Source organism: Dendropsophus ebraccatus, chromosome 8, assembly GCF_027789765.1.
Source record: "Dendropsophus ebraccatus isolate aDenEbr1 chromosome 8, aDenEbr1.pat, whole genome shotgun sequence".
Taxonomy (NCBI): Eukaryota; Metazoa; Chordata; class Amphibia; order Anura; family Hylidae; genus Dendropsophus; species Dendropsophus ebraccatus.
The window spans coordinates 24,548,092-24,575,329 of record NC_091461.1 but is presented as its reverse complement, the minus strand read 5'-3'; the positions used below and the strand labels follow the sequence as shown (position 1 = coordinate 24,575,329).

The 27,238-nt window shown below is 42.7% G+C and overlaps 1 protein-coding gene across 1 annotated transcript in view; it reads right to left on the bottom strand.

Annotated features, from left to right (window-relative positions):
- Positions 1-27,238, bottom strand: part of DOCK1 (dedicator of cytokinesis 1) — a 302,766-nt gene that overhangs the window by 76,735 nt on the left and 198,793 nt on the right. Inside the window, exons 30-32 of the mRNA XM_069980039.1 lie at positions 8,887-8,965; positions 3,932-4,032; positions 1,584-1,642 (exon numbers count right to left, since the gene is read on the bottom strand). Of these exons, the coding sequence (XP_069836140.1) occupies positions 1,584-1,642; positions 3,932-4,032; positions 8,887-8,965 (239 nt within the window). The remainder of the gene's footprint in view (positions 1-1,583; positions 1,643-3,931; positions 4,033-8,886; positions 8,966-27,238) is intronic.

Below are 27,238 nucleotides of genomic sequence, written 5' to 3'. Positions count from 1 at the left end.
AACCGGGATACAGCCACAGCCATAGGCTGTATCCCAGTTTTCCAGGCGGTCCTCCCGCTTTATCCACCCTCTTCACGGAGGTATAAGACAGCTGAAATCATTGCGGAGAGTCCGGGTTCGTACGAACTCGAACCTCGGCAGGTTCGGACCATCCCTAGTTACACAAATAGGAATATCCACGTGTAGTGCCGCCTATTTCACTTTGTTTCTGCGGTTAGATTGCTGTGGGTCACAGGACTGAGACCCTGACTAATCACTAGATATAGCCAGGAAAAGTAAGCAGCTGGGCACTTTATTCCCCGGATCGCCACTAGATCCAATTTGTTGAAGTAGCCAAGCTCAAATGTAAGTGTATGGAGTCCATTTCATGCAACAAGTCAGACTAAACAGTATTCTGTGGAGGGAAGCGCACAGCCCCACACTTCTCTCTGTTATAAAAAGCAAGCAGCATAAAGGTCCAGGCCAAACAAAACTTTTGTCAGGTCAAAAGTTTTTATAAGTGACAGTAACTAAGTTTATTGAGATGACTGTTCTCAAAACTTTCTGGTAATCTGTAAAGGTTGGTGACATTGGTTTGGCATGAGACAGTGTCTTAAGGGTTCTCAGAAGAGAAGAAATTGACGTGTAAGTGATTGCACAGGAAATTATGGACAAGAACCCTTGTAGGAGAGTGCTTGACATTATACAACCAGGTGCTCATTATTCTATATGATTCAAGATGACAACGTCAGGTGTCCTTGTGTAGAAAGCTACAGAATAGCCAAATAGGTCTATGTCCTGAAGGATCCTTATTAATGTTATAAGTCAGTGAAGCGCTTCTATCGTTCATCACTTAATGAGACACTTTCTTCATCAGAGACAAATTGATTCATAATGTGGTCAAATCAACTCGTGCCACATATTTGTAAATTACGTCTATTTAAAAATATCAAGACTTCCAGTACTTATGAGCTGCTGTATGTCCTGCGGGAAGCGGTGTATTCTTTCCAGTCTGACACAGTGCTTTCTGATGCCACCTCTGTCCATGTCAGAAACTGTCCAGAGCAGTAGCAAATTCCCATAGAAAACCTCTCCTGCTCTGGACAGTTCCTGACATGGACAGAAGTGGCAGCATAGAGCACTGGACAGACTGGAAATAATATACCACTTCCTGCAGGGTATTCAGCAGCTGATAAGTATAAAAAGGCTGGAGATTTTTAAATAGAAACAATTTATAAATCTGTATAACTTTCTCACACTAGTTGATTTAAAAAAACAAAAAAGTTTGACAACACCTTTAAAACATGTTGCCCGAAGGATGGCATTTAAAGGTGTTTTCCAGGCAAAATGGTATCTATTTATTGCTGTTTTCAGTATTTTCCGCTACAATAATAAGGGGGTTCTGGCCATAAGTAACACCGGGAGGTATATGCTAAACTTTAGATCCAGCTTGCCAGAATACGTCCCCCTTATAACACAGTAAAAATAGAAGCGGCGCCTTCTGCAATCGCTAAGAATATTCCTACCTGGCTCAGAAAATGTGTCACTTTCTTAAAGATATCATTTTGAGTTGTAATCCTCTAAAAACGGAGTAAGATGCTTACCCAAATTATACCACATGTCCCTGATTTCAAAGCCGATCTGTCTTCTCATATCGCCGTACCTGAAGGATGAGAAAAGTGTAATTTATGTATTTTTGTCATTGTTTCCAATCTTGTGAATAAATATTAGCAGTGCCGAGTGACAAAGGCGGCCGTGATTGAATATGACAAGATATGACAATCTCCTCTGTGTGGGGATGGGAAGAGACTGGAATTTATTTCCCTCGGAGGAAAATGGTGCTGAGTATATGGAGATTTCTCAGTGGTTAAAGTGTGCAAGATTTTCCAGCAAAGTATTATTTTCTACATATATTCAGGAGAACAAGACTCTTCCACCGAGCTACTGCCTGGAAGACCATGTTAATCAGTGCTGCTTTTAACAGCATTTAGAGATTTGCTTTACAGCAGCCACAAGGACCATAGGAATCTGTGTTCTAGAGCTGACCCACTGACAATGAGACAATGTTGTGGGCATGCTCTGTGACCTGTGCACAGGTCATTGTGCAAGAAGTGGGAGGCAGGCAGCTGTGACCATTAGGGTGGATCCAACAAATGATGGAAGTAGAGGGTTGAAAGTATGGTCAAACACGATTGTTTATGCAGCCCTTCCCACATGGTGGTGCAGCCCTATAATAGACTCTTTAAATAAGTGCCAATCTAGGAGATCAGTGCTCACTTACAGTGTGTATCATCACTTGTAATAGGGCCCTTGCACAAAGGCTACAGAAACCCAAAATCCTCAGAACAGCCCAATAATACAATACAATCTGTGCACTAAGTAGATAAAGTGATATTGTCACCCCCTTTCAGTATGTGCAGTTCTCCGCCCCAGCCACAAGCTTAGAGGCTGCATAGTCAATATATAACTTTACAAAACTTGTCTTTTTTTTCTTCTCTAAAACAGCTTAATTTCATTGGTAGACAGTGTCATCTAGGCGGGGCTTCATGGCAGTTGAGCCCTCTCTCCCCACCTAGGTCTGCGCCATAGTCTCCACCCCCATCGACACTGACCACTGATGAAAAGAAGATATTTTAGTGGAGAAAAGACAGACAGACATATCGAATGTGCAGCATCTAAGCTTATGGTTGGTGAGGAGAACTGCAAATCGAGAAGGAGGGGGGAAATTGGTCGTGATAGGAAAACAACCTATTGTTTCATTTTCTATTTTACTATCTACATTATAATATAATCCTGAAATATTGCAGTTTTAGGCTATGTTCTCACACAGTATTTCCGTCAGTCTTTTTTTCACCCAAAACCAGGAGTGGGTTGAAATCACAGAAGCTGGCCAAATCTTTCCATTAGAATTTTGCCCTGTCAATTCCACTCCAGATTTTGGTTGAAAAAAAATACTGATCAAAAGACTGATATACTATGTGTGAACATAGCCTTAACTGTATATGCTAAGCCTTAAACTGTGCTGAGACTTCCTGTTCTGTTTGTGATAGCAAGGAGGATGGGTTGTTTAGTAATCTGTACAGAATTACAGTGAAAAGCAACACCTGTAGACACAGAAGACAATAGAAGCTTAGCCTCCCCTTTCCTGTAGAATGACCTCTACAGTGGTCACAGAGCATGCTTTCAATTGTGCCCCATAAAAAAATAGGATCTGGAGATGTTCATTGTGTCTATGTCCATGAGGCTTGCTGTAAAGCATTGCTCTAAATGCTGTTAACAGCTAAAGCAAGATGGCCACTCCCATAATAACATAATGGATAGTAATAAAATTACTAAATAGAAAAAATATAGAACATAAAAATATAGAAAATCTACATTTACAGGCCCAAACCACAACTTATCGAAACTCATAGTTCCCCAAAGTTTTCAAACCAGGTTCCTAATCTTTACTCTCACATATATAAAAGTATTTACTTTGCATCATGTTTTACTTTCATTTCCCATTTTAATTCCTTTTTTGTTCTTGATTGTTAAAATCCGCAGAGCTTTAACCTTAACGAAAACAGCATGAAAAGTCTTTAACCAGATAACAATCCCTACAAAAGGCAATATGGATAAAGTTTCCGACAACAGATGCAATGAATACGTCCCGTGGAACAAACATCTTCAAATGTATAAGTAAGCTTTGTAGTGAGCAGTCACCAAAATCTCTAGACGCAGGTACAGACGGAGGACGGATTAGCATTTCATTCCAGCTGCTGGGAAACACAAAGCGCCTCTCTCTTCATCTTATATAAAGACTATGCAGAAAAATCACAATGTCTTTCTGTTCTCAGAGAAATTACATTCACTCCACCGCTGTACTTGTATTATTGAAAAGCAAAAAAAATAAAAATGGCGGCTTTGAGGGAGATGGGTCGGGACGTTATAAGTTTATCTTTAGGTTACTTACTTGTTTAGGATTTTTGTTCTTTTGGCGCTGGAGAAATTTTCCAGTTGCAGCGATTCTTGGGTTAAGAAAGCGACGGCCAAGTGGAAGTAATTGTTCCACAACTACAAAAAAAAAAAAAAAAATTATATATAAAACTTGTATGGCAAAGTCTATTAGGCAAGTGAATACTTAACAACAACGATTAGTCCAATCCTGATATCCCAAAGATCACAATGATCTGAGTTATCCGAGTTACTAGGTCAGGAATAGGGAATAGAGATGAGCGAATCTCGAGCATGTTAGGGTTAGGGTCTCCGCATTTGAATACCAGTGGCCGAAAAGGTTGGATCCAGCTCTAGGGAGTCATGGAAAACAATGACACAGTCTATGACTGTATCCATGTTTTCCAGTCAGCCTTAGGGTCCTATTACACGGAGCGATTTTGAACGATTAACGACTAACGAACGCAAACGAGATTGTTTATAGTTAACCTGAAGTTGTTCACCATATTACACAGATTAATGGTCGTTAGTTACAATCGTTATTTGATCGTTACTATCCCAGAAAAACAATGGACAATGTGCAATTACACTGAACGATTAGTGAACAAATGCGGAACTTGAGCGAACGAATGTGGAATTACAGCGAACGATTAACAATAATTTTAGGTTCAGATCTAAATCAATGATCAACGACATATGAACGATTTTTCAATCGTTGCCTGCAATTACACAGAACGATTATAGTTGAGAGCTGCATGCAACGTCTTCAGCTGCCGGTACTCATATGCCGAGAGGTCGGATTCGGACGAGCATGAGTGTGCTTGATGTTCATTCATCTCTAATAAGGAACTCTCTGGCCTCCAGCTGTTGCAAAACTACAATTTCCATCATGCCTGGACAGCCTTTGCTCTTGGCTATGTCTCTATAATGATCAGCATCACATATTTTGTATATTTGATAGAATAGTAGTGGTGCAGGACATTTACCATAGACATTTTAGTGTTAACCCACTGGCAGGTAAAGGGTTACTATACCATGCACAGAGCTGGCAGATATAATACAGAATCTTTAGACTTTATTGGATTATTTTCTTTCAGATCAGCACAATAGAGGAGAACTCGGTTCACTATTAAACAGCTCCCCGAAGTGCAATGTGTTCTCCTCTTTACTAAGTGAGCGAGGAGAAGCTGCTGTACATTAGAAATCTCCTGTTTGCCAGACACCCCCCTTGTAGTACACAAGCTGTGTTCTCAGCAATTCTGTGCAATGCAGACTCCCCATATGTTTGATTTGATAAGGCATTTAGGAAAGCGATACAGCTGCTCTATGGCGTACTGTACTTCTGAAGAGGAGGAAACAAACTTCCTCTCATTTCTGAACAGAAATCTGTGTGTGTTATATACAGTAGCAAACACGTGATGTCTATAGTACGATGTGCAGAAGGAAAAACGCCACACTTATCAGTCCACTGTAGCCTCCACATAAGTATACAGTAGTAGCTTGGTTTAAGAGTAACTTGGATTGAGAGCGTTTTGCAAGAACTTGTAACTTGGTGTAAGAGCATTGCTTTGGTTTAAGAGCTCCCTGTACTGGGTGGAAGCGCGAGTGGAGGAGGGGCCTGGTCTGCATAGCGGAGTTTACAGCACTGTACTCTGACCCAGGAAGTCTCCCTCACCTTCCAAATCATAGCAGATCCACTTCAGGATCTGTGGAGGTAATCTAGTTTGCATTTCAATTATTTCTTACGGTAAAATTTGCTTTGGTTTAGGAGTGGATTTGGATTACAAACACAGTCCCGGAACAAATTATGCTCACAATCCAAGGCACCACTGTATATGGTTTACTTAATAGGTAACTATTAATGTCCGTGTCATGTCAAAAGACACAAAGTTCACAATAGATACAGCAATGGTGGGCACAGTTGAAATAAATCAGATAAACATCATGGGGTGCCAACAGCTGGTCCTGAATGACAGTACCAAACCAAAGAAGAAAAAGCGACACAGCTATAGGAAGATGCACACCCATAAGTAACATGCATATAGAAAATCTTTATTAGTACACCAGCAACAGAAATAACATTAAAACCAATTAAAATGGTGGCAACAAAGCGCCACACAAGTACACATGTGCCCCCACAATACCTGGAGCTACATAAAAAAATACCAGGGAAGGATGTAAACATCACAATAAAGCTATAACTTATAAATGAATAATGGTATAAATATGATGCAAAGAAACAAATATCCAAACAATATCTGTAACAAAATATGTACACATGTATGAATATTTATAAGATCTATAAATGTCAGTGAATTCTCAAAAAGTCAAATCTTATGACAAGTTCACCCTGGTATACAATCACCTATACCCCACGCGTTCCGTTATGTCCCCACAACTTCATCAGATGCTAACTATAAGATTTGACTTTTTGAGAATTTACTGACATTTATAGATCTTATAAATATTCATACATGTGTACATATTTTGTTACAGATATTGTTTGGATATTTGTTTCTTTGCATCATATTTATACCATTATTCATTTACAAGTTCTAGCTTTATTGTGATGTTTACATCCTTTCCTGGTACATTTTATGTAGCTCCAGGTATTGTGGGGGCACATGTGTACTTGTGTGGCACTTTGTTGCCACCATTTTAATTGGTTTTAATGTTGTTTCTGTTGCTGGTGTACTAATAAAGATTTTCTATATGCATGTTACTTCTGGGTGTGCAACTTCTTATAGCTGTGTCGCTTTTTCTTCATTGGTTTGGAAAACACACAAAGTTATGATCAATGGGAGTCCAGAGGGGGCACCACTGATCACTAAAACTAAGGAGCAGAAGCGCTAAGCTGAGTACTGTGACCCTCTGGTTTTAGACAGGTCTCCTCAGAGAGAGAAGCGAGCCGTGTACGGGCTTCATAACAATTCTACAGATTCCATACACCTAAGTTTTTCAATCAAAACAGCCGACAGCCTGTTTCGCATGCGTCACTGCACGCGAAATAGGGTGCTGCCCGTCCATATGTCTATGACTAATCACCTGCATTAATGTGAAATAAACGCTTATGTGCTTTTAAGACGACAAGAATGGCGAGTGCCTCATCCTTCCCTTACTCTGTGAAGTGATTTCTGATGGACTTGTATGGAGGATTGAGCAGCACCAGTTGTCAATAAGGTCTTTCGGGCAGTGTTCAGAAGGTCCGGTTCCCCGGCGTTAGTGCTGAGACACGCTTTATTGGTGTTGTTTATTACAAAAAAAAACCTTTTGTCAAAAGCTTTGATTGGTTGGAGTCTGAGTGTTCAGTTCCTCACTGATCTCTAGATCTAGCCAGGAGAAGAACACAGCTGAGCACTTCTCTCCCTGGCTACCTGAGGTTTCAGTCTTGCTGGAGCTCATCCTGTGCAGGAAGATGAACATCATAGGTAGCCAGGGAGAGAAGTGCAGCACAGGCACACTTACTTACACTTAGAGGGTCGGACACTTACTTTTCCTCTGGAGAATAGGTATTTTGCATGCTCTCTACTAGTTGGATCTTTGAAATAACAATTTTTATAGGTATAGGAAAACATCAATGGGATTTAAGACTAAATATGTAGCCAAATACTTAAAGGAGAAGTCCGGTGAAAATTTTTATTAAAGTATTGTATGGCCCCTCAAAAGTTATACAAATCACCAATATACACTTGGGAAATGGGAAATGCTTATAAAGTGCTTTTTTTCCCTGCACTTACTACTGCATCAAGGCTTCACTTCCTGGATAACATTGTGATGTCACTTCCTGGATAAAATGGTGATGTCACGACCCGACTCCCAGAGCTGTGCGGGCAGTGGCTGCTGGAGAGGATGATGGCAGGGGGATGCTCAGTGTCCCTCCAGTGCCCTGTGTCCCTCAGCCATCATCCTCTCCAACAGCCACCGCCCACACAGCTCTGGGAGTCGGGTCGTGACATCACCATGTTATCCAGGAAGTGAAGCCTTGATGTAGTAGTAAGTGCAGGGAAAAAGCACTTTATGTGAATTTCCTACAACAACTGTATATTGGTAATTTGTATAACTTTTGGGGGACAATACAATACTTTAATAAAATTTTTCACCTGACTTCTACTTTAAAGAGTCACTGTCGTATTTTTTTTTTTTTTGCAGAAATCAATAGTCCAGGCGATTTTAAGAAACTTTGTAATTGGGTTTATTAGCCAAATCTGCCATTATCTGCATGTAAAAAGCCTTTTCCCAGGTCCCCCCCTCCTTCCTCTTTTTCATCCACTCTGAAAAATCTGAAAATTGTGACTTGTTGCAGGAGACGTCCCCTGTCTGTTCTAGGGAGAGGGGAGGGGGGAGGAGGGAGTTAGCCGGCAGCAGAAAGCAGATAACAGAGGATTACAGGCACGGAGCTGGGTGACAGCTGTAATCTGAGCTCAGACAGGTCACTGGTGATGGTCAGAACAGATAACGGGTGAGGGATTTGTAGATTAACTCTTTGTTGTCCTGTTTTGGTCTTTTCTTTAGCTCTCTCCATAGGAGAACAATGAAGACAGGGGGGAGAGCTTCAAACTGCTTTTTCATGATAAAAATGCATTTTTCGGATAATAAACCCAATTACAAAGTTTCTTAAAATCGCCTGGACTATTGATTTCTGCAAAAAAAAATTCACGACAGTGACACTTTAAGGATGAACAAAATAAAAAACCAAACCCTTACATCCAGGACAGGTGCACTGACAGCTTGTGTATTTTCCCCACTTTCGGGGACAAAGACTTTAATTTCAGTTCTACCATTTTTCTTCGAGAGAAGACCTTTATTGACCATTGGGGTGGGTTGGATAGCACCCAAATCTCTACAGTTACGAAGGTCACCTTCTGTTGGCATTATAAAGTGATGGTGACCTATGGGGATGTTGAACTTTGGTTATATGCAGTCACTGTTTAATAAATTGTAAATATTATCAAGGGTAAAAAAATGGTCTCTTACCTGAAGCTCAAAGTTAGCTTGGTCCAAAAACTTTTTGTTCAGCATGTCCGCATACTGATTAATAGCCCGTAAGAACACTCTGCAACATAAAAGAGAATGACACGGTCACTGACGTGTGCAATGTAACACTCACCTACAATTCTCCTCGAAGACAAGTATCAGAATGTCTATGTGTCGGCCTTTAAGTCATTCACTCTTTTGCACAATCTTCTTCATTAGGTTTCTGTATCAGTCATGGCAGCAGAGGCGCTCATGCATGGTAATGATATCAGCACTGTATATAGCAGCTTGTCTCCGGCCACGGTAATAGTAGCTGAAGAACATAATCAATAGTGATAATTATTTCAGTCCAAGGAATGAAATAATGGAAAAGATAAGCTCTATCGTGAAGGTAGGAGCCAATTAGCCGGCTTAATTACCAAAAAATTGCAGATATTAGACTGAAAGTCATTATATTTTCTATTATGTGCGGGCTTAGTATAAAGGCGGAGCAGTATTAAGTACGTGCGATGTTAATACCTAAAGCCTCGGTACTTACCCCTGTGACACCTCGGGGGGAGCCCAGACATAATTTTAAGGTACTTAAAGCTGTCAGTAAACATTAACTATTAGCTGGCTGTTAAGCTATCATTCATATGACAGCTAACTTTCTGCACTCCCCCATAATAATGTAACCTCTGCTCAGATTAGGGTTAATCTTATTGAGGAGAGTGAAGCAAGTGTTAAGACTCCGACTGATAAATATTCAGTTGTATATCCAATGTTTATGGCTCCCCCAACAGATGATGTATGGGGGAGAAAAAAATCAGGCATGATAAGTTTTAGTCTGGCAGCTGCTTTTTCCTCTCTCCCTATTGTCAATTAAGCATATGCTCTGTGTATTGCCAGCCTTAAGGCCCTATTCCACGGAACGATTATCGGCCATATTCAGCCGATAATCGTCATGTTGAATAGAGGGCAAAGATCAGCGGACATCGTTCATGTTGGCTGACCGTTGCGTAGTTTGTCTTTCAAACATGTTGAAAGACAAACGACCAGGATAGCAGCAATCTGCTGCCGTTACTCCGATCACCTGGGCAGCCCCCCCGGACTCACCTGCTCGCTGCTGCGTGGAATAGCGGTAGCAGCAAGCGGGGAACAAGGAGCAAACGATTGCTAATAGTGCTTGGTTCCTTCCTATCACACGGAGCGATTTTTAACAATTAATGACTAACGATAAACGATCGGAAAGTTGTTAACCTGAAATTGTTACATATTACACAGAACGATGGCCGTTAGTTACGATAGTTACTATGATCGTTATTGCGATTGTAACTAAGATTGTTTACTCCTTTTGTTCCCAGCAAAACAATGAACAATGTGACAATGTGCGATTACACTGAACGATTAGTGAAAAAATAAGGAACTTGGAGCGAACGAATGTGGAATTACAGCGAAAGATTAACAATAATTTTAGGTTCAGATCTAAATCAACAATAATAGACATACGAACGATTTTTCAATTGCTGCCTGCAATTACACAGAACAATAATCGTTTAAATTTTAATAATATAGCGATTTTTCCCATGACCTGTGGTGAATGTTGTGACAGCAGCGGTGGGGGACCGGGCAGGCAAGTATGATTTTTTTTTTTTTGTTTGTTTTTTATGTCCCCCCGTAGGGCCGGTTGACACTAAGGAATAGGTGCCGAAATTCTGTGCGGAACTTGGCACCGAATCCTGCCTTCTATCTGTTTGAATGGGAGGGTTAACGCTTTGGCAGTCCATGCATGATGAAAGTTTTGCAACAGCTGGACAGCCAAGGTTCCATACCCCTGCTCTAAAAGGTGCATTTGGCCAACTTTAACAAAGGAAAAAAAAGTTACTATAAAAGTTTAGTTTTTCATCTTATAAGCAGTAAATTTCAATTCTAGCAAATACATTTTTGAAGAGAAAAAAAATCTACCATTTTCTGTTACTTTTTATATCAATTCCTGATGGTTTCCATTCAATAGGAACAATTACAATCTCCAGATCTTAGGCCTGTGGGCAGACGCTCAACTAAGGACATGTTTAGAACTTTTTTAATAAATAAAGAGAATATCCCCTTTAAAGCCTCCGAGTTGTTAACCTAGTTTGAGCAATTTTTTAGTTGCTTCTTGAAATGACAAGCCCGGGGCGCACAATACAGCTAATTGTGAGATTGTAGTTACTATTTAGATTGCTAAGTATCGATCTGTATTCTAAGAAGCTTCTTTATTTCAGTAAAGTCTCATTAAGGGCATGAATCAGGAGAGCGCTCCAGTATCTGTGTATATTGGCCTGTCACATCGTGTCGCGTCGGGGACAATAACAGGCCTGCAATAATACTGTCCAGTGGCGTAATAACAAGCTCTCGTGTTACTGAGGAGCGCAGGATTGCATTGATGGAATTACTGCCTGGCTGCCCGCAGGTCTTACACAATGGCTTCTCCGGAAACCTCTCCTTGTCCCAAGAGCATTTATGGACACAACAGACTAACAATCCCTGACGGATGCTTAAGTGCTTGGAAAGAAACATATCGAAACCCTTCAATGTTGGTCAAGCCTGAGGGCATTTCTGTTTGTATCTTTACAGTGACAAACTTCCAAGGACAGTCAATACACTGTACCAGGAAATGTACGTCCTGACAAGATCCACTGTTTTTGAGCATCCCTCCTCCTCCTCCCACAACTGGTATTTCTGTATTGAGTATAATAGAACTGTATTCGGATGCTGTCCAGTGGTCGGTCATGTTAGGGGTAGTAGCATCCTGAGAATAACAGAACTGCGCAATGGTCATGTTGGTGAGGATTATGTTGGTTGTTAGGATATAGCCTTACTATTAGAGATGAGCGAAACTCGAGCATGCCCAAATCCAATCATTCGGCATTTGAATACCAATGGCTGAAGAAGTTAGATGCAGACCTAGGGTGTGAGGGAAAACATGGATTGAGTCATAGGTGGTTTTCCAGGCAGCATCCAACTTCTTCAGCCTTTTTCAAATGCCAAATTATCAGACTTAGGCATGATCGAGCTGCGCTCATCTCTAGTTACTGTCATTTCAAAGAACTTTTCATATGCCTTCAGACATGTCAAAAGTGACTGATTCCATCGAGTCTCGCTCCTGAGGACTGCTGCAACCACAAGATACATTCAGAGGAATGAGTGAGGCAGAACACTTCACTCACTAGCTGCCGATCATATCTGACCAGTTTACTCCATTGGAGTGTATGGAGTGAAAAAGTCTGTTCTCCTTGCCAGCTGGTTGTGGAGTGCTCTGCTGCACACTAGCCTCTTCTGTATCTCTGGATTGCAGTGGGTCTCAGGATTGAGATCTGATGCAACCAGTAACGCCCCTATTACACACAGCAATTATTGTGTAAAAGATTTGCTATAACGATTGATTGCTAGTGATAAGGGAGATAATCGCTCATTTCTCCATTGTTACATACTTAAAACAACAGTACCACTTTAGTACTTTAGTTTAGAGGTATAATGCTGTATTAAGGTCATGTTGGAAGGTGTACTGCTGTATTATAGTCCTGTCCAGTGGTTGGTCATGTTGGAAGGTGCACTGCTGTATTATGGTCATGTCCAGTGGTTGGCCATGTAGGGAGGTCTACTGCTGTATTATGGTCATGTCCAGTGGTTAGTCATGTAGGGAGGTGTACTGCTGTATTATGGTCATGTTCAGTGGTTAGTCATGTAGGGAGGTGTACTGCTGTATTATGGTCATGTCCAGTGGTTAGTCATGTAGGGAGGTCTACTGCTGTATTATGGTCATGTCCAGTGGTTGGTCATGTAGGGAGGTGTACTGCTGTATTATGGTCATGTCCAGTGGTTGGCCATGTAGGGAGGTGTACTGCTGTATTATGGTCATGTCCAGTGGTTGGTCATGTAGGGAGGTGTACTGCTGTATTATGGTCATGTCCAGTGGTTAGTCATGTAGGGAGGTCTACTGCTGTATTATGGTCATGTCCAGTGGTTGGTCATGTAGGGAGGTGTACTGCTGTATTATGGTCATGTCCAGTGGTTGGCCATGTAGGGAGGTGTACTGCTGTATTATGGTCATGTCCAGTGGTTGGTCATGTAGGGAGGTGCACTGCTGTATTATGGTCATGTCCAGTGGTTGGCCATGTAGGGAGGTCTACTGCTGTATTATGGTCATGTCCAGTGGTTAGTCATGTAGGGAGGTGTACTGCTGTATTATGGTCATGTTCAGTGGTTAGTCATGTAGGGAGGTGTACTGCTGTATTATGGTCATGTCCAGTGGTTGGCCATGTAGGGAGGTCTACTGCTGTATTATGGTCATGTCCAGTGGTTAGTCATGTAGGGAGGTGTACTGCTGTATTATGATCATGTCCAGTGGTTGGCCATGTAGGGAGGTGTACTGCTGTATTATGGTCATGTCCAGTGGTTGGCCATGTAGGGAGGTCTACTGCTGTATTATGGTCATGTTCAGTGGTTGGCCATGTTGGAAGGTGCAGTGCTGTATTATGGTCATGTCCAGTGGTTGGTCATGTAGAGAGGTGTACTGCTATATTATGGTCATGCCCAGTGGTTAGTCATGTAGAGAGGTGTACTGCTGTATTATGATCATGTCCAGTGGTTGGCCATGTAGGGAGGTGTACTGCTGTATTATGGTCATGTCCAGTGGTTGGCCATGTAGGGAGGTCTACTGCTGTATTATGGTCATGTTCAGTGGTTGGCCATGTTGGAAGGTGCAGTGCTGTATTATGGTCATGTCCAGTGGTTGGTCATGTAGAGAGGTGTACTGCTGTATTATGGTCATGTCCAGTGGTTAGTCATGTAGAGAGGTGTACTGCTGTATTATGGTCATGTCCAGTGGTTGGTCATGATGAAAGGTGTACTGCTGTATTATGGTCATGTCCAGTGGTTAGTCAAGTTGGTGGAAGGTGTGCTGTTGTATTATGGCCATGTCCACTGGTCAGGTCATGTTGGAAGGTGTACTGCTGTATAGTTGGTCATGCAGGGAGGTGCAGTGTTCAAATATTGAGTATAAACGGAACATGTATAACATCATGTCCGCCAGGATGTGTAAGGTGAAATTTACAGTTAAAAATAACATTTACCCCAATATACATTGTTAACATTTCAGATTGCCCAGGTCTTATTACCTACATAACGCTGCATGATAGGTAAGGCTAGTATCTGTAGTATCCGTAGGGCGGGTGTGATTGATATCTAACAAGGCAAGTACCAAGATGAAAGGCAAAATCCACTACCTTTTATTATTTTTTTTCTCTTTTGCGGCATGAAGGAAAGATATTTACAGCCACAGTAAGTTCCATCACTTTACAGCCTAATCTGACTAAGTGGACATGAAGCCTATTTAGATCAGGTTTTCTTCCCCTTAGATGTTGCATTTAGCATATATGAATCCAAACAAGGCTTTCAAGGGTAATATAGTTAAGAATTACATCTTTGCGGAGCGTGGTAATGTTTCATCGCTCTGTTAGCTATAGCACTAACCGGCGTGGTAACTTTTCAGCTGAGTCAGGGGTTTTCAGTTTTAGTTTAGTTAAATTAAAAGGCATTGTGAATGGGATGGAGACAGAAGTTCAATAAACCAGCGGATAAGTCAAAGATATTCGCAGCTTTGTACGATTTGTGAATGCATAAAGAAGAGACAATACGCAACTTGGAAGAAGGTCATCTACTTACCTTTATGACTTGTCGCAAAAACAATATTCAACACCTATCCACAAAACAGGTAATATAGGTATAATAAGTGGGGGTTCCATCTCTGGGACCCCCACCAAACCCTGGGACCCCTGTGTGACAGTACAACATATAGCAACTTATTGTTTGCTATGAGAGTATGTTGGGGGCATGTCCTGTGACTTTGCAGAGAAAAGTGATCACTACAGAATAGTATTTATCAGCCTATTACAGAGCTCAGTGGCTGGGGGGAAAACTGCAATAGTACAGGATTTTTTATTTATACTATATATATATATATATATATATATATATATATAAAATTAAAATACAATTATATGAATATTATGAGTATTTATTAAATAATTATGGTAATTACAGATGCTATTACATCAATCTTGTATAACCCGCCCTCTCGACAGGATTTGTTTGGGTAGGAAAAAATGCTTTTTAATATAAATATTTCAAACAGCTTTTTTTCTTCAATATTTATTACTTTCAAAGCCACTTATCAGAGAGAATGATAAGATGACTGGTGAGAATATAAGGCTCAATCGTCACAAAGAAAAAAAATAAATAAAAAACATTAGTAAGGGTATGTTTACACAACGTTTCTTGAGGTGAAAATATGGCCGTATTTTGATAACAGTAAAAATGATCATAATAATTATCAAGATATACCCTAAGGATTACACATATATATATATATTTTTTTTACTTTTTTATATATATATATATATATATATATATATATATATATATATATATATACACACACACACACACACACATACACATATACCTGTATACATTTAGTGACATGGAAAAAAGGATTTTTATCTAAAATTACCCAAAACTCACATATACTAAATATAAAGACAAACAAAAATAAATAAAGCGACGTATAAGCAACACCTATTATTTGCCACTCAAAACAACGGCCAATGTTTAAATGAAAAATTGTATTGAAGTCTATGGACAATGGCTGGAAATAAAGGACATGAACACTATTTCGACAGCCGTTGTTCAATACGTTGCGTGACCCAAATAGCAAATGTTCGCATTGAGTTCAGTGCTAATCATTGCATTATGAATAGAACGGCCATGGTTTTAATTGAAAAAAACAGTCGTTCTTTTCATAAAAGTATGGTGTGTGAACGTAGCCTTAGGCAGGAAACACACATACATTCTTCAGCCCTGAAGCCAGAAGTAGATTTGATGAGAATATTGTTCTTCCTTTACTTTTCTCGTTACTTTTTTTAAGTTTTAGCTTAAAAAAAACACACAATGCGGAAACTGCGCTAAACAGCAGGTGTGAATCCATCCTTTCCCGGTGACTTTGTTGCCTTAAATTATAAATGCACGGTTCCTTGTTTAACACAGACAGCTTAATAATCCGCTCCCGCTATAGTCAGATGTGTACCTTTAATTTGCCTCACATTTCAATAATTTATACGACTGCGGTGCGGACTTTTATACGGATCAAAAACCTCATGACAGGAAATGTTAAATATGGGTTTAAGTTACTGAGCTATTAATAAGCGGCACACTTGCTACTTAAAGCAAATCATTCCTCAAACACATAATCATAATCAGTGGGAGGCCTGATGCTCGGATGTACCGAGCGCAACCCGGAGGATCCGGTGATTGAGATAAGTGCCATATTAAAGGTCTGTTATTGTGGATGAGTCCCCTGACAGGTTCATTCTCTTGTCACTTACAGAAAACCAAGTATTTACAAGAGAATTAATGCGCCTGAACAACAGCAGGATAGACATGGCGGCATCACACCCATACAGCATGTACCCAAAGGTATGAATGCTTACAAACCCATCTCCTCTCTATACACGCAGATAGACCACAGCTTACATCTCTTCCTGGTTACTATAACTTAATCTTTTTTTTTTTGTTGCACTACTGCTTTACTTAAAGTGGTTTTCCAGCAGGGGAAAAAAAAAACCTTCACACCTACTGGATCCACAGCGGATTTCACCCTGCGAATTCGCAGCGAAATTTGCTGCGGATCCAGCGTCATTCAACCCAATTGACAATACATACTCACAGTGGGATTGACATCCCGCTGCGAGTATGTAAATTAACCCCGCGGCGGCCGGAGCTCAACAAAGACAGCAGCTGGAGCGTACTGACAGAGGCACCCATCCTCCTGCACAGATCGACCGTGCAGGCTCCGCTACGCTGTGCTGCTGCTGCAGGGCACGGCTCTCTCCTCACGGCTAGAGATGCTGCACGTCCCCCTGAAGCAAGCTAGAGCGGTGTGTGCAGCGTCCCAAGCCGTGAGGAAAGAGCCGTGCCCGGCAGCAGCAGCACAGCGTAGGGGAGCCTGCACAATCGATCTGTGCAGGAAGATGGTGCCTCTGTCAGTACGCTCCGGCTGCTGGGGGGTTAATTTACATACTCGCAGCAGGATGTTAAAGGGGTGCTCCAGCGTGGGGGCACTTTTTTTGGGGGGACCGGGGAGGAGGTGGCTGAAATAAAAGACGTCCACTTATCTCCCCGGTTCCAGCGGCGGGTCCCGCATCACTGCGCTCCGGTGCCCGGTTCCCGGACGCTTCCGGGTGTCTGACGCCGCCCGAGACGCTACGTCTCAGGGCCGCTCAGCCACTCAGTGAAGGAGGCGGGATCCGAGCAGCCTTAAATCCCCTATACCATGAAGCTCCAGAATAAAATTATACTGACACAACTGTTGCAGTTCTCTTTTCTTTTATATTTAGTATTTCACACTTTTACAATAGAAAATTCATTCAAATAATGTTCACAGCAACAGCAACCATGCCGGAAGCAACGACGGGGTCCATTTGAGTATCTTTTCCTCAGTGTGCACATACCTTTACACAGTGAGATTTATCTGACAGATTTTTGAAGCCAAAGCCAGGAACAGACTATAAACAGAGAACAGGTCATAAAGGAAAGAATGAGATTTCTCCTCTTCTCAAACCCATTCCTGGCTTTGGCTTTAAAGAGTAAAGGCCCTATTACACATGGTCACTATAGACTGGGCTGTGTAGGGGTGTCTTCCCCTGTTAATGAAGTTGATGGTAACACCCTAGTTGTCAGTTCATTCTTGCATTACAAAGAGAATTAATAAAAGAATAGAATTCAGATTCAAACAGAATTATTTCAAGGAAAATCCAAGTATATACTAAAGCCAGTCAGAAGAGGTAAGAAGGGCTCCTAAAATACATATTATCCTTCCCTTATACAACTTGTTTCCGGCGGACTTATCTCAATAGGAATAATACAGGAGTCCGACAAGTGAAGAAAAACAATCACGATACAACACAGACGGCCTCCATCTGCATTTCCCCGAGATGATTGGATCTGGCTGGAGTAAAGCGTGCACCACATAGAGCTGCTGTCAGGGCGTTAATCTGATACGTGGTTGTGCGAGAGTCACTGGCGCTTATTATTGTACTGTGATTAGAAAGTCTGGGAGGAAAATCTTGTTTTTCTCAGATTACAAAATTGCTGCAGAATTTCAGACCGTGGGAGATAATAAAATTTTCAGTCATGCAGTTCAGAAAACACGGCGTGCGACGAAGCCTGGGCTAATTTCAGAAAGGTTTAAGAACGCCGTGATTGATAACCAATTTTAAATGAGGTTACAAAAGGCATTACTATAATGTCACACCAATTACGTTAGATGGAAAGATAATGAAGGCTTTTATTTCAGCCGATCAATCCTATCGAGATTACACGCCGTGACTTTCCATTGCTTTGATAAGCGAACGGTTGATATCAAAATAAGGGACGACGATCCCCCACGTACGAAAGAAGGCTGCACACAGAGCATGCTCAGGGGAGGTAAAGACTATGCTGAAAAACAGAAAATAAAAAAAGAAACCTCTCAAAAATAATTGTGTCCTTGAGCCGTCCTCTCCTGTCAGCTTCTATGGAATCTATTTAGGAGCTATGCTTTTCATACACACTCACTGTTTCATTTGTCTATACAAAAAGGTTTTCTATGAGGATTTGCTATTGCTTTGGACATAGGTGGCAGCAGAGAGCACTGTACTGTGTGCAGGACATACAGTAGCTGATAAGTACTGGAAGGCTGGACATTTTTGAATATCAGTAATTTACAAATCTTTATAACTTCCAGTCACCAGTTGGTTTAAAATTTTCTCTGGATTACCCCTTTATATAAAAAATTCTAAAACGGTATGGCCAGCAGGCAATGGGTTTTTAAACATGTCGAAAGACTATAATCAGCTGATGACTGGCTCTTTGAATGATCGTGTCTTTTATGGTGTGTTTACACAGAGAGATTTACCTAACAGCTTTGGGAAGCCGAAGCCAGGAATGGATTTAAAAAGAGGAGAAATCTCAGACTTTCCTTTATGAATTGTTCTGTTTATAGTCTGTTCCTGGGTTTGGCTTCAAAGATCTGTCAGATAAATCTCTCTGTGTAAACCCAGCATTACACGGAGTGATATCTGCCCGAATTGGCCTGATTTGGCAGATAATCGCTCTGTGTAATAGGGCCTTTAGACAATAGCAGACCCCTATGGACTGACCTCTTCAAAGGTCACAGAGTGCGCTCAGTAATGTTTCAGATTCATCTCAAGGGGACAGGTCCTGTCTAATGTCATCTATGTCCATGGAACTTGCTGTAAAGCATGTCACTAAATACTGTTAAAAACAGTTCAGGAACCATGGCAATAAAAAAAAATCAGAAAATAGAAAGATTATAAAAAGAGTACAGGCCCTATTCCACGGAACTATGTTCGGCCGATAATCGTCCTGTGTAATAGGCGGCAACGATCAGCCGACTTTGTTCATGTCAGCTAATCGTTTAAGTCGTTTGTCTTTGAACATGTTGAAAGACAAACAACTTATATCGCAGCGATCTGTTGCTGCCGCCGCTCCATGGGGTGGGAGCAGGGGCAGCAGAACGTCTTTATATCCTATGGGCTGCCCGGATGATCAGCGATCACCCGGGCAGCCCCCTTGCACCTTCCCGCGGCCCTCCTGGAACTCACCCGCTCCCTGCTGCCGCATGGAATAGCGGCAGCAGAGAGCTCCTCACTGTCGGCCCGTGTAATAGGGCCTTATGTTTTAGGGCCCTATTCCACAGTAAAGATAATCGGCCGAATCGGCCCCATTTGGCCGATTCGGCCGATTATCGTTCGGTGAAACAGAGAGAACGATCAGCCGATGATCGTGTCATCGGCCGATCGTTCATTTAGGGCCAGATCTAAAATCATCGTTCCCCCACCGCGCATCGCTACGGTTGAATAGCGGTGCGCGGCGGGCGACCGCCGATTTGACCAGCAGCAGCACCATACATTACCTGTCCAGGCTTCTTCTCCGCTCTGTCTTCATCCCCGGGTCCCGTGCGCTCTATCTTCTGAATGGCCGGTCAGCTGACGGAGCGCTCAGCCAATCACAGGCCGGGACCGCCATTTTGAAGATAGAGAGCGCGGGACCCGGGGATGAAGACAGCGCGGAGAAGAAGCCTGGACAGGTAATGTATGCTGCTGCAAGGACATCGGTAACGATGTCCCTGCAGCCCTCGCTCAACGATCATCGGGCCGTGGAATAGGCCCATTAGTATCTGGCTCTAATCAGCAAGAAAATCTAGGCAATGCATTCCCTTAAAGTGAAGTGAATGCATAACCAGTGAGACACGTGCCAAGATTGCACAAACATGAATGAAATATGGGTAAATTAAATGAAAGGTAGGTAAATTACTAAGTAGATTAAGGGGGGGGGGGGGGGGCAAGTTAACAGTAGCGGATTATAATAGGTCCGTTTTGGGTGGTAGCCTGGGGCCCTGAGCTCCTGGGGGGGCACATGGCCAACCAAACATACTTGTACTTTAGGGGTGTATTGTCTCCTGGCTACAATTCAGCCACGATATGCAAAAAATGCTGCTTTCTTACAGTGATTTTGCACAAATTAGGGTATAATGACATTATCTATCCTGTACTATGAACATCACGCTAGTGCTGCAATAGTTACAGTAAAGTGTGTGTGTGTGTGTGGGGGGGTAGGCTTGGTGATTAGCCCGGGGCCTATGGTAAAGTTAATCTGCCCTTGCAAGTTACACATGTGGGCAAACATACTGTACATCATGTTCCAGAAACCCCTTTTAAGTTCAGACACAGCAAGTCACACATTTTAGGGTATAAGAAAACTACCCTTGTCTTACAACCGTCTAGTTGCAATCTAGATAAAAGGTTGAGTAACTTTGTAAATATTTTATCTTGTACTGAGATAAAAAGCTAATTTCAGAATTCTGTAAAGTTCCAGGAACTAGAGGAGTGCATTATGAGAGCAAAAATGACAGGAAAGAGCTAAATGTCTGTCTCTAAGGGAGTTTGGCAGAAAGAACCTAAAATAACTAAAATCAGTAACAAACAGTAAAAGAACCTGTAAAAGTAAAATAACTTTATTTACACAGTTTTAAACTCTTGTGGCAATTTAACTTCCTGTCAGCTTTTCCTTAGCAACACAAAATTTGTTTGTATTCCCTCACTTAAAGGGGAACTATCAAAAGGTAAGACAAATCTAACCTGCTAAAAGCCCCCTATAGCACCCTGGACACTGAGGAGGAAGGTATGTGTGTTCCTCTGTGCCGATCCCGTGCAGTTAGCGTAATCTCCAGCTGGGAGCACTGTTAGGAGCACTGCCCTGTCTGCACTATGTCACCTGACCAGTCCGCTCCATTGAGAATTAACTAAAGAAATGGCAGTGTATAATAGGGCTTCTTATCTTCAATGAGAAGTTGCAACTCTTGTTTTAATCTTTCTTTCCAGCACTGAGATATAAACTTTATAAGGCAGCTTTAAAAGGCGGCCCCACAGGACGTTTCCATGGTCTACAAAACCCCAGCAATGTTCAGCACCTTCTTTCCATACTTTGTTTTGATGGATCGGCTGAACTCTGTTTGGCTTTTAAAGCCCTGAGAACACCCTGTGGGCTTTATCTCCTAATGTTTATAAATCTAATAAAGCTAATAACTCAGTGCTGGAGTGACGGAGTGAAATAAGAGTAATATCACCTGATTCAGGGAAATACAAAATTACTCTCACCGGTAATTCACTTTCCACGAATCCTTCATGACAGCACCATGATTGGAAGATGCTCCGGTCGGCTCTATAGGGACAGGAACACAGACAAGTTTAAAAGGCCCCTCCCTAGGCACACCCCCAGTGATTCTAAATTATAAGTAGAGGTGCACCCAATTTCCTTCAACCCATCCATCGGGCGGGAATTAATGTGGTGCTGTCATGAAGGATTCGTGGAAAGTGAATTACCGGTGAGAGTAATTTTGTATTTCCACAGCATGCTCCTTCATGACAGCACCATGATTGGAGACCTACCATATTAGTAGTCTCAGGGAGGGACAACTGCTTGTAGGACTTTTCTGCCGAATGCACAGTCCTGATTTGCCGCGACGTTCAGTCGGTAATGTCTAATGAACGTATTTATGCTTGACCACGTAGCTGCTTTGCATATTTGGTCAGGTGATGCGTCCGCTCTTTCTGCCCAGGAAGAGGAGACCCCACGTGTTGAGTGAGCTTTGATGCCAGGTGGAGCAGGTTTATTTTGTGCTCTATAGCCCTCTGCTATTGCCTGTTTTATCCACCTGGCTATTGTATCCTTGGATACCTTCTTCCCCCTATTCTTCCCCTGGTATTGCACAAATAGATTATCATCAATTCTCCATGATTTGGTTGTATTGAGGTAGTGTATTATGACCCTTCTCACGTCTAAACAGTGAAATTTCCTTTCCTTGTGATTAGCTGGAGTGCTACAAAAAGACGGGAGTATAATATCCTGATTTCTGTGAAAATCAGTATTTACCTTGGGAGTAAATGTGTAGTCATGTCTTAGTACTATCCTGTCCTCTAAAATTTTTAGGAATGGTTCTCTAGAGGATAGAGCCTGGATTTCTCCGACCCTTCTAGCTGTAGTGATAGCGACTAAGAAGGCAGCCTTGATGGAGAGCAACTTTATGGATATTTCCTCTAAAGGCTCAAAGGGATCTTCTGTCAGAGCTACTAAGACCGTGTTGAGATCCCAGGAAGGAAACTGTTTCCTAGGGGCAGGTCTAATCCGAGATACTGCCTTGACAAATCTGCTAATCAGTTTGTTCTCCATCAAGGAAGTCTCAAAAAAACTAGATAAAGCCGAAACTTGTACTTTCAATGTACTAAGACTGAGACCCTTATCTAGGCCTTCTTGAAGAAAGTCTAGAATAGCTGGTACATCCGGACTCTCCAAGTCAGGAATTTTCGGGTTATACCAGTTCAAGAAAGTTATCCAATATCTTTTGTATATAGCTGAGGTAGAACCTTTTCTACTAAGTAGAAGGGTAGATATTACTTTATCAGACAGGCCCTTACGTACTAGTATCTCCCTTTCAGGAGCCATGCAGCTAACTTTAGTTTTTCTACCCCTGGATAGACTACTGGGCCCTTGAGTAGGAGATCCTTCCTCACTGGAAGAGACAGAGGACCCTCTACTGCCATTTCCTCCAACATTGGGAACCAATTTCTCTTTGACCAAAGAGGGGCTACTAGGATCACCGTGGTCCGACTTTCCCTGATTTTTCTCAGTACTAGAGGAATTATCGGGAAGGGAGGGAAGGCATAAGCTAGATTCATGTTCCATGGAACCGACAGAGAATCCAGCATCCAAGGACTGTCTACCCGGCTGAAAGAACAAAAGACCTCTACTTTCTTGTTTTTTTTGAGATGCGAAAAGGTCCACCTGAGGTAACCCCCATTTCTGAACTAGCATCTGAAATACTTCCTGATTCAGGGACCATTCCCCAGGTAGTATTTGCTGGCGACTTAAATAGTCTGCCTTTACATTGTATATGCCTCTTAGATGGACTGCTGTAATAGATAAGACATTGTTTTCCGCCCAGGTGAAGATGTTGTCTGCTACCCTCTGAAGGTGAAGGGACTTTGTGCCTCCCTGGTGACGTAGATAAGCTACGGTTGTCATATTGTCCGAGAGTATCTTGACGTGCTGATCCTTTAGAGAGTCTTGGAAGTGTTGGAGTGCTAGCCAGGCCCCTAGAAGCTCTCTTAGGTTTGAGGAGCAAACTGAAATCTCCTGTGACCACTCGCCCTGGGCATAAAGTCCTAGACACTGAGCTCCCCAGCCTGAGCCACTGGCGTCTACTGTGACTGCCACCACGGGTTCCTGAACCCATAGAACTCCTGCCTGTAAATTTTTGGGACAGAGCCACCAGGAAAGGGACTCCTTTACCTTCTGCCCTACCAGAACTTTCTTGTCTAATGACCTGGGATTCCTGTCCCAGGATGATAGAATCTGATTTTGGAGTATTCTCGAGTGGGCCTGACTCCAGGCTACGCAGGTTATGGAGGAGGTCATGAGGCCCAGTATCCTCATGCACTGTCTGAGGGAAGCCCTGTCTTTGGCTCTGAATTCGGAGAATTCCTGTAGGATGCGAGTCTGTTTCTCCACAGGTAGAAAAGAGGTCTGTAGCTGAGAATCTAGTAATACCCCCAAAAATACCTTCTGTCTGGTTGGAACTAGTTCTGACTTCGGAAAATTTATTATCCAACCCAGCTGAGTAATTAGCTTCATTACTGAGCTGAGTTGACACAGGAGGTTTTCTTTTGACTGGGCTACCAGAAGGAAGTCGTCTAAATAAGGAAATAGACAAATTCCTTCTTTCCTGAGATGGGCTACCATCTCTATCACCAGCTTCGTAAATATCCTCGGAGCTGAGGATATCCCGAAGGGGAGACAACAAAATTGGAAGTGGCGCACCACTCCCTGCCAGAGAACCGCAAATCTGAGATATTTGTGATATCTGGGGTGTATTGGGACGTGGTAGTAGGCATCCTTCAGGTCTATTGAGACCATGAAGGAGCCCGACGGGATCAGGGGAATGATCGTCTTTATCGTTTCCATCTTGAAACGGCGGTAGACAATCCATTTGTTCAGAAACTTTAAATTGATTATTGTTCTGTACGTTCCGTTCGGTTTTTTTACTAAGAAGAGGCCTCTCTTCTGCCTCTCCTCTGGAACTGGAACTGGCACCACCGCCCCTAGGGCAATCATATCCTCTACCCCCTTGAGGATTAGATTGTTTTGGTTTATAGATCCCGCATCTGTAATGAGAAACCTGGTCGGAGGGAGGCTGCTGAATTCTATCTTGTAGCCAACCTGAACAATGCTCAGGGCCCAGGGGCTTGAGGTGATGTTCTGCCAGTCCTGGGCAAACTGGAGGAGCCTTCCCCCGACCAGGGATCCGTCATTGTTTTGTGGAGGTGGACTGATTTGTGTTAGGGTTGAGAAGGAACCCTCTCCCTCTACCTCCCCCTTTGGGGTAACTCCACCTTCCCGTTTTTCCCTTCCCCCTATAGTCTTTAGGGGAAAAACGGGTTTTCCGAAAGGGTTGTTTCTTCCCTTTGGATTCGTCTGGTAAATCCTTCTTTTTATCTGCTGCCTTATCCAGGATTTTGTCTAATTCTGCACCAAATACATACTCTCCCTTAAAGGGAATAGAGCATAGCTTGTTTTTGGACCATGTGTCACCGGACCATGATCTTAACCAGAGGGTCCTACGGACTGAATTTGATAAGGTAGCTATCTTCGCACCAGACCGAATAGACTCGACCGAGGCGTCGGCCAAAAACCCGGTGGCCATTTTTAATAAAGGCAGAGTGCCCACAATCTTTTCTCTAGGGGTTTTGTTGGATAATAGGACCTCAAGCTGGTTTAACCAGACTGACATGGCCCTAGCTATTGATGTGGCTGCAATATTTGTTTTAGTTATATAGGAGGTGGCTTCCCAGATTTTTTTAAGTAAGGAGTCACCCTTCCTATCCATTGGGTCTCTCAACTGACTGGAGTCCTCAAAGGGGATAGAGGTCCTCTTGGCTACTTTAGCTACTTGGACGTCTATCTTAGGGATTTCATCCCAGACATTTGTTTCTGTTTTATCAAACATAAGGCGATTCTTAATCTCTTTAGAGACAGAAAACCTTTTTTCAGTTTGTTCCCATTCCTCCAACACCAAATCCTTCAGGTTTGCATTAATGGGAAAAACTGTCTGTTTTTTCGCCTTCAGGCCCCCAAACATTTCATCCACTACTGAACTTTCCTGAGTAGTCTCTTCCAAGTTCATGGTCTCTCTAACCGCTTTAATTAGGGTTTCAATGTCAGAGGAGTCAAAGAAGTATTTTTTAACGGCCACAGGAGTATGAGAAATGTTCTCAACCTCCTCTTCATCATCATTATCAGGCCTCTCTCCCTCCTCCAGCTCTATATCAGAGGTCACATGTACAGCGTCATCAGAGCCGGACGAGGAAGTAGAGATCTGTCTAATCCTCTTCCTAGGAACAGGATCTTTTTTAGGTTTAGAGCCAGAACTAGAGGGATTAACCCCCCCCATCTCCTCCTTTACAATAGATCTGATGTCCTCCATAAGGGACTGTTTCTCATCTCTTAATACATTAGAGATACAGGAGGGACATAGTTGTTTGTTATAAGATAGCTCTAATGCGATACTGCACATAACACATCTTTTTCTGGCTGACTCTCTCCTTGGGGTCTTCAGCTCTCCCTAAAAAAAAACCAGAGGAGGAGACCTAATTACCCCCAGGCTAAGTCCACACAAGTCACATTTTGTGGGTAAGTACCCTACTCACTGTCGGTATCCCGGACTCCGGATTGCGGACTTGCTCCATAGCTGCAGGGGGAGAGACAGAGCAGACCTTGCAGCTGAACTTTTATGGAGTTCTCCCGCGCGTGCCACCGCGCCGAACGCCGATTCCGGAAGTGTCGCGGAGAAGCCGCGGCGTCACTTCCGGTGACGTCACCAAGATGGCCGCCCCCACCGAAACGCACGCTATCTTGCGTGGAGACTCCTGCCTCTCCGGAGTAGCGGAGGCATGGATACTCGGGAGGCCTCTGCCAGAGGGGCACCGAGCACCGGATGGCAAGGGAGGAAGGAGGCCCCACAGACCCCGATCGACCCGCTCACCAGGAGGCTTAAAGGGACCCTGCCGCCGCAGACCGCCTTGGTAAGACTTCCGTAAAAACGAAGTTGCTGTCCTCTCTGTAGGGACAGGAAGCACTGGGGGTGTGCCTAGGGAGGGGCCTTTTAAACTTGTCTGTGTTCCTGTCCCTATAGAGACGACCGGAGCATCCTCCAATCATGGTGCTGTCATGAAGGAGCATGCTGTGGAAAGATGCTATATTATATGCTGGTCTATTTCAGTCAGCAAAAACTGCTGACAGTTCCACTTTAAGGAGTTTGCAGCCTACTGCTGAGTTAATTGTTAATGTAGCAAATTCTGCTGGCGCCAAAATTATATAATCTTGTATTCTGTAATGTCTACAAATGTGAACAAACATGCTTACTAGCAGCGCCCCCTATGCCTCCTCCTGCTGTCAAGAGGTTAGTAGCTCATGAGGAAGGAAATTAATATGCCAACCCTAAAATTAGCTGACTTCATTGTATAGAAGGGACAAATTTATTTAAACAGCCTGAGACCTGAGATAATACTAGACAATCTGCACCCCGAGAGATGTGCCGAAATAGTGACTGCTATGAACCCCCAGCCCCCACCACAACAAACTACTCCCATCACTCGGTGTATTACAACTCACAATATATTGTAAACAGATGCGATTCGCACAATGTGCACCATTTACA